The sequence below is a fragment of the Dendrobates tinctorius genome, unplaced genomic scaffold (genome assembly GCF_039654945.1).
Source record: "Dendrobates tinctorius isolate UK_male_01 unplaced genomic scaffold, ASM3965494v1 ptg000046l, whole genome shotgun sequence".
NCBI classification, from domain to species: domain Eukaryota; kingdom Metazoa; phylum Chordata; class Amphibia; order Anura; family Dendrobatidae; genus Dendrobates; species Dendrobates tinctorius.
In genome coordinates, this window is record NW_027361714.1 from 6,379,770 (window position 1) to 6,393,146 (window position 13,377).

General features: G+C 47.9%; 1 protein-coding gene across 1 annotated transcript in view; it reads left to right on the top strand.

Moving 5' to 3' along the window:
• The first annotated feature begins 509 nt into the window (after positions 1 to 509).
• PHACTR2 (phosphatase and actin regulator 2) overlaps positions 510 to 13,377 on the top strand; it is a 284,129-nt gene continuing 271,261 nt past the window's right edge. Inside the window, exon 1 of the mRNA XM_073575682.1 lies at positions 510 to 811. Coding sequence (XP_073431783.1) covers positions 799 to 811 — 13 coding nt within the window. The 5' untranslated portion in view covers positions 510 to 798. The remainder of the gene's footprint in view (positions 812 to 13,377) is intronic.

Sequence of the window (13,377 nt, forward strand, 5' to 3'; positions counted from 1 at the left end):
AACTTGTTCCATACAAGCTTCTATCCTTTGTAATTGAGTTGAAAGTAAATATATTTTGTACATTTTTTTGCAATAGAAAAAAATAAATCAAAAAATGTATGGATTCCTTTAAGGTTTATTTACACTGGCCAATTATGGTAAATGAGCGTTCCCAGCAATGTTTGTTTCCTGACAGTGTAAACAGGTTGCCAGTAATTGCCTGTAATATTGTACGATGCCACATTGCACATGTCACACTGTGATTGGTTTTTCCTCTTTTTCTTTAAGATGAAACCATTGTCACCTGTAAGAGATATTTTGGGTTTTTTTTGGTTTGCACCCTACTGGCGGCCAATAAATGAAGATTGACATCTTGATATACTGTATATAGGCAAGAAGCCAATGATTGATGGCAATTCCTTTTCATCGGGAACCATTAAGTGCTCCAGTTTTCTCCTTCAGAAACCTATGTTTAGAATCGACTTCTGCAAGATAATAGTGAGGACTGGAAGGCTGACTCCTTCAGCTCCCCCTCCCCTACTATGCTTGCCTAGAATAGAATTGAATCCATGGGGCTTCAAGTGCCTCCTCTATAGGCTCAGAATGTGTTAGTCATCCTATAATGGAGCTAATGGCTGTTTTGTCATCCTTGGAGATCTGAATTTCCTTGTGTTGTGTCTGCTGCTGTTTCAACAAGAACTGCATGCACTGCAAAGACTGACTGTCAGAAAGGAAGGGCAGGAAAGGGCAGAGAACTATTGGGAAGACGCAGGCAATCAGAGGGGTTCGGTCAGACCACGAAGATACTTGAAGACATAAATGGATGATACCGGTAAGTACACAAAGCTGTGCATGCCTAGTAATAACACAATGCACCGCCTATATGGAAACAATTGTTTCTTTTGCCCCAAAATAACCAAAATTAGATTTCTTTATTGTTACTGCCAACAATGAAAGTGTTAGAGAACCTCAGAACTGGTCTGCATCGTGTTCTGCACGATCACTGACGGGTATGATACTAGGGTATTACGATAATCCTTTATATATTTATAGTAACGTTCATGCTGTTGTTACATTGGTAAATTGTAACATATATAAATCATTTTTTTTTTTATTAAAATATATGATGTGTGTATACGATCGAATGAATGTGATAATGGGAAAATGCCTGATGGAGTGACATTAATAAGAAATTTAAGTCTGACACTCCAGCTGCATTCTGTATAAGGACCATGTTAGTGAACTGACTGATGAGGCAGTAGAGCTTGTCCTGGTGGTCACAGATGTGTCACTGGGTGGGCAGCCACATAGAGAAAGGACAAGGGGTGAAGCATTCATTTGCAATATCTTGTGTACGATATAGGAACTAATGGAGATTATAGACGAAGAAGACAATAAGGTGTTAACTTTTCATGCAGTGTAAGCATTGATGGGTGAAAAGTGGGGTATGTGGCATTAATAACACCCTTTATTTATGAATGGGACATGTATAAACCTATATATAATTGATTTGGTACAGAACAGAGATGTTTTTCCACAGCCTTTCATTCTCGCAAATAATGGGATGTGTGTGAATGAAGCCATGTGCATTTGTCAGCTTGCTTTCTCTACAGTAATTCTGTTCTATTTTCCCTGCAATAATGAATGCATGCTGTTTGTTCTTACAGAAGGCGTTATGTGGGAAGTCATGACATTTGCAACCACGTACTGTGTACTTGCCAGCAAGGGGACATATATTTTTACGCTTCCGTCTCTCATAATGTAACCATACATGGAGTAGTTGAAAGATCCGTTCGTAGGGATGCAGCCGTTTGCAGTGCTTTATAGATTGGGTTCCCAGTAGGGCTGGTCACATTGAATTCTGCAGTGTCATCTGTAAGGCTTCTTGGCTATAGTGTGTGCTAGTGGAAGTGTGTCCTATGTGTTAACCAGTATCTTCAGTTTGCAGTGAAACAAATGTTCTCTTGCTATTCAATCCTTTATTTGGATTGTGATAAAATCAGGATCTTTTGTGTAACTTCTGTTTTCCTAATTGTTTAACATACTCCAAGACTAGCCAAAATTTTATATTATCTAGTGTCTACAGAATCTCAAAGATTCTTTACGGTGTTTCTTTGTATGCTGTGGGTTGCATATTTCTGTTTTTAATATTTTTTTTATATCGTAGAATTTACTTGGCACCGGATATGATAGCTTAACATATGATTGGATGAACTGAATTGGGTTTAAAATTAATGGTGATGTACTTGCAGTTCATTGGGTTACCATAGCCAAATTGGGAGTAAACCAAGCCTAATAGTAATAATATGTGCACACATTCTTATTCCTACACACTAACATTGAGCCATATTGATATTCAGAAATGTTGAAATATGTGATATGATAAATTGGTAGATCAGTCTTACAGCTGGCAATACACAGGTCTTGTTGTGCAGCCTGACCATGTTAGTATTTAGTGTCAGACTGGGGTGCCATGGGCCCACCAGTAACCAATTCCAGGGCCCCACTTTTCAGCTACATGCAAATGTGACATTATCCTCAATCACAAAATCATATAACAATGAACTAGGAAGATTGTTAAATGATTAAGATGCTGCCTTTGTCTGTACATAGTGATTCAAGTATATTGTGCCAAGTACTGTTCATATAAGAGGATGATGGCCCACTCTTGCACAGGGGCCCACCGGAGGATTCTCCGCTTCTCCTGTTGACCAGTCCAAGCCTATTAGTATTCATGGTTACGACTGCAGAGAGTACAACTTTCAGATATACTTGAGTGTACTCAATGCCTTGAGATGGAGCAAGTAGAATGGCATACAGAGATATGACGCAGTCAGGATCGCTGGTACATTGCTAAGTGGTCGCTAGTGAGCTGCCACACAGGCAGATCTCACCAGCGACATCGCTAGGGACGGGGGTCTCTACTTACCTGTCAAACTAGGCGATCCTGCGTCCTCCCGCCCGGCTCCACGTGTCGCTCGTCTCTCCACAGGAAGCGCCGCAGGAAGCTGACGACGAGAAACAGTCCTGAACGTTCTCGCGCAATCAGCAATTACCAGCGGGGGAGCGGGTCGTAGGTAAGTATCACACACAGCGACATTGCTAGCAATATCGCTATAATGTCACAAGTTATAGCGATATTGCTAGCGATATCACTTAGTGTGACAGTACCTTAAGACAACAATATTTTGATAAATGTTTCTACCCTCCCAGGTCTTCCTCAGAAATGTCACCCAATAGGAGACATGGAGCTCTAGCAGTGCCTAGTGTAGGGTGACTTCAGACTAAGCACTGCTAGCAACACTTTATTTGTTCTCCATGTCTCTAAAGGAACTGTCATGCATAGCAATGCACCAGCGATCCTGACCAGCGATATGACACGGTCAGGATCGCTGGTGCATCGCTAAGTGGTCGCTAGTGAGCTTCCACACAGGCAGATCTCACCAGCGACATAGCAGGGGTCGGCGGTCGCTACTTACCTGTCACACGAGGCGATCCTGACGTCCTCCCGCCCGCGTCCACGCGTCGCTCGTCGGCGCCACAGGAAGCCCAGCAGGAAGCTGACAACGAGAAACGGCCCAGGACGTTCTCGTGTGGTAGGGGCCGGGGTTGGGGGGTGGACCACTGCTTACCCTGTCCGGATGACGCAGACACCAGGCGATGCAAGGACGAGGCGGAGACAGATTTCAGTTGTAACAGTTCCGGATTTATTCATCGTCCTCCTGACGACCACAACCATGCACCGCAGCCTCTTTACAGTTCTCTGTCTCCAGGCCCGGGTACTTGCACCTTTGCTCCAGTCTAAGTAACTTCCCTCACGGATCTTTTGCTGGGGCTGTCCTAGACCAATCTACCGTCAGCGCTTCACCTGCCCGAGGTTGTCGTCCAATCGGTACCCCCGGGGCCTCGTCTGTCCTGCGGTCCTTTGGGTCAGGGCCACCCCCCTGACTGTCTCTTTGCTGTCAGTCCCCTGGTCAAGCTCTTCTCTATTTGTAGGGTCCGTGGGCCAGACTGGGGGGGTGGTCCCTCTGTACACCGCGCAGTAACGTACAGACACAAGATGGAGACAGTTTTCGGGTGCAACAGGTCCAAGTTTATTTTCCGCCGTCCGACTGACGGCTCTGACAATACACCGCAATTCCTTCACGGCCCTCCGTTTCCAGGCCCCGGTACACACACACACCGTACTTTCACTTGGGACGTCGATACACACACCGTCCCTTTCTCAGCTTAGTGATGTTCCTGCCAGTTTGGTCACTGTGGCCGCCTTAGGCCTGTACACCAACAGTAATTTTACTGGTCAACTGTCGTCGTCAAATTCAGTATGCTTTCCCTCGGGACCTCGTCTGTACTGCGGTACTTCGTGTCAGGACCACCCCCCTGACTTCTTCTCTCCTCAGTCCCCTGGTTGAGCTTTCCTCACAACACCCACTTTGCCTCAGGCTCCTCTCCACTTGAGCTCTTCCCGGGGACTGGAACTTTCTGGAACCCTCCTGTCAAATTTATAACTTTCCCGATTCCCTGTAACTCCGCCCCCTATGACCAATGGTTTCTAAAGCCCTAAGCTGCTGTCAAGTCCTGAACTCACACTCCTCCCTGCCATCTTGTGGTCTACTTGCTGACAAGTCCGTCCGTCAGGTCACCATCCCTACATATTCACCGTCTTCTATCGAGCTTCTCCTGGGACTAGCCTGCCTGGAACCCTACCATGTTCTATTTATCCTGTCTCTCACCGGGAATTCCCCTCCTGGGTTCCTATCTCCCAGCCCCCCATGACTAAGCGTTTCTCAAGCCATAAGCTGATGTTAAGTCCTAAACTACTCCCCCCTGCCATCTTGTGGTCATTTCCAGGTACTGCCCTCTCCTATCCACCTTTCCCAGCTGTCACCCTTCTATCCTGTCAATCTCCGTCTCTAGTGCACAAACCGTCCCCTCCTACTACCAGTCACGTCTGTCCGTCAAGTCACCTTCCCCACACTCGCGCGATCAGCGATAACCAGCGGGGAGCCGGTCGGAGGTAAGTATCAGACATAGTGATATCGCTAGCAATATCGCTGCTACGTCACAAAAAACAGTAACGTTACAGCGATATTGCTAGCGATATCGCTTAGTGTGACAGGCCCTTTATTGAGCAGCACTTCTTATAAAGACCTGGAACCTCAGTGTGTGGTCTAGTGCACATATCAGGGCAACTTGTATGTCAAAGCAAAGAGCAATACAGCCTCCTTGCACTGCATACAGACTCACAAATTGTACTTTTACTGTAGAGTATCTCTGTACATTCAGAGTCTGATGGAATATGCTATCATGCTTTGATTTTTTTGTAGGATTTGGACATTGTTGTCCATTTGCCCTAAATGGTTAGTGACATCCAAAAATCTACAGAAAATAATGTCAATATTAGGGATGGAAGGTAACATGCTTAAACCTAACAATGTGTAATATACACAATGTTAGGAATCTTCTGTTTCCTGTCCTCTGTGGAATTGAGAACATTAAGAGAAGCAAAAGAGAAAAATGTCATGATGTGATCGGAAGTATTCAAATCACATATGACATGACATGACAACCGCAGTTAATTTGAAAATGTGGTATATTAAACACTAACCCTAATTTTTATCATGACCCAGCAACTCCTTTAAACCAGGGATCCCCAACCACTGGTATGTGGACCAGGACCAGGCCATTGGGGTTTTCTTGCCGGTCCGCTGCACTGCTGCAGACCAGCGCTAAACACTGACAGTGTGCTCTGCTCTGCGGTGGCTCAGAGCACACTGCAGGTGCCTGCCTTGGTGGCTTATTATCACCGGGACATGCATATGCACACAGCGTTCGTCATTTGAACACTGCGACGCATGTGTGGCTGCAGTCGTGAACGTGCTGACAGTGTTATGTGTCAGCACTGTCTGTGGGCAGAAAGAATGCACTCTGCTCTCCCATCCATGGCCCTAATAACGCTGCAGCCGCAGCCCGATGGGAGCAGCAGGGAATGAAGAAAGGAAGAGAGGTATTTTTTTGTTTGACATATATATATCAGTGCTTTGTGGGGCCATCATGGTATATATGGGGGATTACAGGTGTGGGGCCATCATACTATAAATGGGGGATTAGAGGTGGAACCATCATTCTATATATAGGAGATTACATGTGTGGGCCATCATACTATATATAGGGGATTACAGGTGGAACCATCATACTGTGTGTGTGAGGGTCTGTGTAGTCAGGCATCATCTGTTGGGACTACTGCTCCCATCCTATGTCTGCTGTCACATATAACAGTGACAGCATTAGCCGATGATGGGACAGTAGTCCCATTATCCGGCGACTGTGTTCAAGTGTAAAACAACAAAAAAAACATACAACATACTGTTCTACAGGGCCTCTGGCAATGCACTGGCCAGAGGTAATCCTCCGCAGTGTATCCCTCCGCGAACGGGAGAGAGGTCAACCGGGGTTCATGCTGTCACCGGCAATGAATGTGAGAAAATTCTCATGCAGCGGTGCCGTAAAGTGAGAGCACAAACTTTGGTGACCTCTTCAGTGATGCACTGCAGGAGCCATTACCTCCAGTCAGTGTATCACCAGAGGCCCTGTAGAGCAGTCACATCTCCCGATGTCACTGTTCTACATGGGAGATCGTCATGGGACACTCGTTATTAAATGGATTACATCATAACAGGTAGTATTTGTGTTGGTTTATTATCTTATTTTTTTGCAGGAGATTGAGGGATTTGCATGGTTTAGGTGTATAATAAATATGGAAAACTGTGTTGTGTTTTATTTCATTAAAATACTTTATTCTGGCTGTGTCTCTATTTAACCCCTTAACAACTATTGGATTAGTAATGGATAGGTGTCTTATTGACACATCTCCATTACTAAGCCGTGGGCTTGATGTCACCTTATAATACAAAGGTGACATCAACCCCACAACTATTACCCCACTTGCCACCACTACAGGGCAAGAGGGAAGAGAAAGGCTAAGTGCTGGAATTGGTGCATCTTAGAGATGCGCCATTTCTGGGGCGGCTGAGAGCTGATGCTTGTAGCGGGGGGGCAATATCCATGGCCCCTTCCTAGGCTATGAATATCAACCCACAGCTGTCTGCATTGCCTTTTCTGGTTATTAATTATAGGGGACCCCACGTCATTTGGGGGGCTCCCCTATTTTAATAGCCAGTAAAGGCTAAATATACAGCTGTGAGCTGATATTAATAGCCTGGGAAGATCCATGGGTATTACCCCCTTCCCAGGCTATAAACATCTGCCCCCAGTTGCTGGCTTCCCCTGTTCTGGTTTTGAAAATTGCACGGGAGCCCACACAATTTTTTTTCCATTTTTTTTAAATTAAACAGACATTGCGCCTCAATACCCGGCACTGCCGCCACTCAGGACCAGAGTGTGCGGCTGCATGTATTTCTATGCAGCTGAACACTCTGGTCCGAGTGACGGCGGCATGTGATGATATTATGGTATTCAATGGAGTATGTAAAAGAAGAGGATGGACAAGAAAATGATATCACAATTCTTTTTTTTTTAATATATCTTTACTTAGATTACAAAAACGCATACATATCTGCATGAAAAAACGCCTGAAAATCCGCATCAAATCCACATCAAAAACGCATCAAATCAACATAGATTTTCAACTGCACTTTCTGCCAAGAGAGGAAGAATCCGAGCAGAAAATTCCACAGGCAAATCCGCAACGTGTACACATACCCTTACTGGGCTGATCTGTAGTTTTGATAAAATCACTATTTTATGTGCTACAGATCTACTATTCTCTGAATGCTGAGCACTACGTGAATCCGCCAACACTTCTGATTGGCAGCTTTTTGTGTACACTGTTGTATAGGAGTTACACATACTACTGGCCAGTGGGAGCAGACTCACGCTCCATACACTTGTTGTCACGGGGGCTTAGTTCAACTAAGGCTGAAATACCCGGGGCCCCTGTGGTGTCCCTTTACTAGGGGAAACCCTGTCTGACCCTCAACCCAGGGTTTTTGCTGAAGGTGCAAATGCCTGAGCCTCCGACCTTTCCTTATCTCCTGCTCAGCCCTGCACTTAACCCTCCGCCCTCCACCCAGTGAGAAGTCACCACCAAAGCTCCCACACAAATAATGACAGACAGGGAGAACTTAAACTGCACTGCGCCGCACACACACAGGAATAAACAGTAATGTGAACAGGGCACAACTAAACACAAATATGGGAAGGAGAAAGGATAACGACGGATCATACGACACCAGATATGAATCTCTCTCTCTTGAACACCTCCACTCCAGACCGGAACCACTTGGTATGAAACACAAGCTATAATCGGCGACGCCCATAGGCCAGCATGACTATTTAAAGACCGTGGGCGTGACTAACCATCCAACCTGGTCTCCAGCAGGATTAACCCCCGAGAGCCTGAAGATCAGGCCGGCGCCACTGAGGCTATAGTGGCTGGAGGTGGAACTACCTCTGCCTGCCGGATGCTATGGTGTGAACAGCGTCCGACATGACAGTACCCCGTCTTCTACGAGGGACCCCAGGGCCCTCAAGACTCATAGGACCCGGCTTGTCCGGATGACGACGGTGAAAAGAACTGACCAGCCGATCCGCATGTATGTCTGAGGCTGGAACCCAAGACCTCTCCTCTGGACCATACCCCCGCCAGTGCACCAAATACTGAAGAGTACGGCGTACTACTCGAGAGTCCACTACCTTGGCGACCTCGAACTCTAACTCGCCATCCACCATGACTGGAGGTGGCATCGGCGTCGTGTCCACCAAGCCTACCACCTTTTTCAATAAAGCCCTGTGAAACACGTTGTGTATCTTGTACACCGCGGGAAGTTCCAACCGATAAGCTACTGGGTTAATGATGGCAGAAATCCTAAAAGGCCCAATAAACCTTGGACCCAGTTTTAAAGAAGGGATTTTGAGTTTTATGTTCTTCGTAGCTAACCACACCCATTCACCCACACACAGGTCCGGACCTGGCACGCGTCTACTGTCAGCCACCCGTTTGTACCTGGCACTCATGCTCAACAAACGCTGTTTCACCCGCCTCCAGACTGATGACAATTGGGCTCCTAGCTGATCCTCCTCCGGGACACCCCCGGAGTCACCCTGACGTAAGGTACAAAACTGAGGATGTTGACCGTACACACAAAAGAATGGAGACTCTCCTGATGACTCTTGGCGGTGATTATTTAATGCGAATTCGGCCAGAGGAAGGAAAGTAGACCACTCCTCCTGGTTGTCGGACACAAAGCATCGTAAATACTGTTCTAGATTTTGGTTCATGCGCTCAGTTTGTCCATTAGACTGTGGATGAAACGCCGATGAATGTGACAACTTGATCCCCAACCTTGAGCAAAAAGCTTTCCAAAACCTCGCCACAAATTGCGTACCCCTATCAGATACTATGTCAGACGGTACTCCGTGGAGTCTGACCACCTCCTTCACAAATACCTGAGCCAACGTCTTAGCATTGGGCAAAGAGGACAACGCCACAAAATGCGCCATCTTTGAAAAACGGTCAACCACCACCAGGATGACCGTGTTCCCTGCCGAGGCTGGCAAGTCAGTGATAAAATCCATGGAGATTTCTGTCCATGGCCTATTGGGTACCCCCAGAGGCTGTAGCGTGCCAGCAGGACGGGTTCGGGGTGACTTAGCCCTAGCGCACGTGATGCAAGCTGCCACGTACGAGACCACGTCCTGCCGGATTTTGGGCCACCAGAAACGACGCGATACCAGCTCTAAGGTGCCCTTCACCCCTGGGTGACCAGCCAGTACCGAATCGTGGTGTTCCTTCAACACCTTAGGCCGAAGATGCAGGGGTACAAATGATTTGTTGGCGGGAAGTCCTGGTGGTACCTCCTCTTGGGCCTCGGCAATCTCCGCCTCTACCTCAGTCGTGAGAGCCGAGACCACTACCCCTTTCTGGAGGATGGGTACCGGCTCTTCCCGAGGTTCTCCCCCCGGAAAACACCTAGACAAAGCATCCGCCTTGGTGTTTTTAGCCCCGGGACGGTACGTCACAAGAAAATTGAAACGAGTAAAAAACAATGCCCAGCGAGCCTGCCTAGGAGACAGACGCTTGGCCGACTCCAGGTAGAGCAGATTCTTATGGTCGGTGATAACTGTGACCTGGTGAGCCGCCCCCTCGAAGAAGTATCGCCATTCCTCAAAAGCCAGTTTGATGGCCAACAACTCCCTGTTGCCGATATCATAATTCCGTTCGGCCGGCGACAACTTCTTGGAGAAGTAGGCGCATGGATGCATCTCGCTCAAGGACGAGCCTTGAGACAGTACTGCCCCCACTCCCACCTCCGACGCATCAACCTCTACCACAAAAGGTTTAGACACGTCTGGTTGCACCAGAATGGGGGCTGAAGCAAAACTATTCTTCAGACGCTCAAATGCACGTATAGCCACCTCAGGCCAGTTCGCCAGATCGGCACCCTTTTTTGTCATGTCCGTGAGCGGTTTGGCGACAGTCAAAAAGTGTTTTATAAATTTCCTATAATAATTCGCAAACCCAAGGAACCGCTGGAGTGCTTTCAGACTCTCCGGCCTCTCCCATTGCAACACCGCTTGCACCTTAGCGGTGTCCATTTTAAAACCAGCTGCGGACACAATATATCCCAAAAAGGGCAACTCCTGGACAAAAAATAAACATTTTTCCAGCTTAGCATAGAGCTGGTTCTCCCGGAGCAACTGTAACACCTGCCTAACATGCTGCAAATGAGTGTCCCGATCGCTAGAATAAATGAGGATATCATCCAGGTATACAATCACAAATCTCCCCAAGACATGAGCAAAGACATCATTAATAAAATGTTGGAAAACGGCAGGCGCGGTGGTCAACCCAAACGGCATAACCAGACTCTCAAAATGACCCTCAGGAGTGTTAAACGCCGTCTTCCACTCATCCCCCTGACGGACCCTTATGAGGTTATACGCCCCCCTGAGGTCCAGCTTGGAAAACCATTTTGCCCCCGCTACCTGGTTGAACAAATCCGGGATCAACGGCATTGGGTAGGGATCACGGATCGTAATCTGGTTTAACTCTCGGAAATCCAGACACGGGCGTAACCCCCCATCTTTCTTCTTAATGAAGAAAAACCCCGCGGCTACAGGCGAGGACGAAGGCCGGATGTGACCTTTGCTCAGACTCTCCGCGATGTAGTCTTTCAGAGCTTGTCTCTCAGGACCAGAAATATTAAACATCCTGGCCTTAGGTAATTTGGCCCCGGGTTTTAACCTAATAGCACAGTCATAGGCTCTATGTGGAGGCAGTTCTGAGCAACCCTTCTCAGAGAAAACATCCGCGAAATCCTGCAAAGCCTCCGGCAGGCTGGGCGTCACGGCGGACACACATGTGGCCAAGCAATTGTCTTGGCAGAAACCACTCCATTGTACTATGTCCTGAGTTTTCCAATCAATTACCGGGTTGTGCCTGGACAGCCATGGAAAACCCAGGACCATTTGAGCTGGGAGATTACGGAGGACCCTACATGTAACCGACTCAGAATGTAGGACCCCAATGTGGAGTTTCACCTCTGCCACAAACTCAGTAATCTCCCCTTGAAGGAGGGGAACAGCATTAATGGTCACCACCTGTATGGGGTGAGGAAGTTTTTCAATCTTAAACCCGGCGGTGTGTGCAAACTCCTCATCTATGAGATTGGTGGCGGAACCGCTATCCACAAACACTGATATAGGTAGCTCTCTGCCGGCGACAATAACCTTGGCAGGGAGCATACATTGAGATACCATCATGGAGGATATGCATACGCTCAGTTGGGTCTCCTCCATACCCTCTGAGCTTAACAGTTTTCCGCCGGTGTGACCCTCTTAGGTAGTACCGGGCAAACGTTAACATAATGACCTCCTTTACCACAGTAGAAACATGCTCCGGACTTCCGGACTCCCGGAGCGCGAGGCTGAACCTGTGCCACGCCAGCAATCTGCATAGGTTCAGGGGACTCATCTACTTCAACCACACCTGCACCTCTGTTTTCCCCCAGAGGTAGCGTCTCCTGTGCCCCCTGACGAAAACGGCGATCAATACGTATCACCAAACTCATGGCAGACTCCAATGATGCCGGAGTCTCATACATCAGGAGGGCTTGTTTCACCCTCCCTGATACCCCATGAATAAACTGGCTCCGCAGTGCTGGGTCATTCCACTGTGTGTCTACAGCCCAGCGGCGAAATTCCGAACAATAGTCTTCTGCCAAGCGCTCCCCCTGGCGGAGGGCGCGGATTTTAGATTCCGCTAGAGCCAGTCGGTCAGGGTCATCGTAAATGAGCCCGAGGGCAGAAAAAACATTATCGACCGAATGAAATGTAGCAGAGTCAGGTGGTAAGGAAAATGCCCATGCTTGGGGGTCACCACTCAGTAATGACAACACCAGCCCTACTCGCTGGGCCTCATTACCTGAGGATATTGGCCGCATGCGGAAGTATAATTTGCAGGCCTCCCGAAATATGACAAATTTGCTGCGATCGCCTGAAAATCGTTCTGGCAGCGGAAACTTCGGCTCTGCACCGATACCTGCAGATGCTGTTTGCACCTTTGCTACTACCAGGCCCTGCTGCTGAACTGCCCCATTGAACTCGGAGACCTGTATGGACAGCGCCGCCAACTGGCAGGTTATGGAATCTAATGGATCCATGGACTCCTGAAAAAATGTGGGCCGATTATAATGTCACGGGGGCTTAGTTCAACTAAGGCTGAAATACCCGGGGCCCCTGTGGTGTCCCTTTACTAGGGGAAACCCTGTCTGACCCTCAACCCAGGGTTTTTGCTGAAGGTGCAAATGCCTGAGCCTCCGACCTTTCCTTATCTCCTGCTCAGCCCTGCACTTAACCCTCCGCCCTCCACCCAGTGAGAAGTCACCACCAAAGCTCCCACACAAATAATGACAGACAGAGAGAACTTAAACTGCACTGCGCCGCACACACACAGGAATAAACAGTAATGTGAACAGGGCACAACTAAACACAAATATGGGAAGGAGAAAGGATAACGACGGATCATACGACACCAGATATGAATCTCTCTCTCTTGAACACCTCCACTCCAGACCGGAACCACTTGGTATGAAACACAAGCTATAATCGGCGACGCCCATAGGCCAGCATGACTATTTAAAGACCGTGGGCGTGACTAACCATCCAACCTGGTCTCCAGCAGGATTAACCCCCGAGAGCCTGAAGATCAGGCCGGCGCCACTGAGGCTATAGTGGCTGGAGGTGGAACTACCTCTGCCTGCCGGATGCTGTGGTGTGAACAGCGTCCGACATGACACTTGTATAGAGCAAGGCCGCGCTCTCTAGTCAATCACACCCACTAGACGTTGCGTCAGTAGTTGGAGAGCGGCCTCAGGC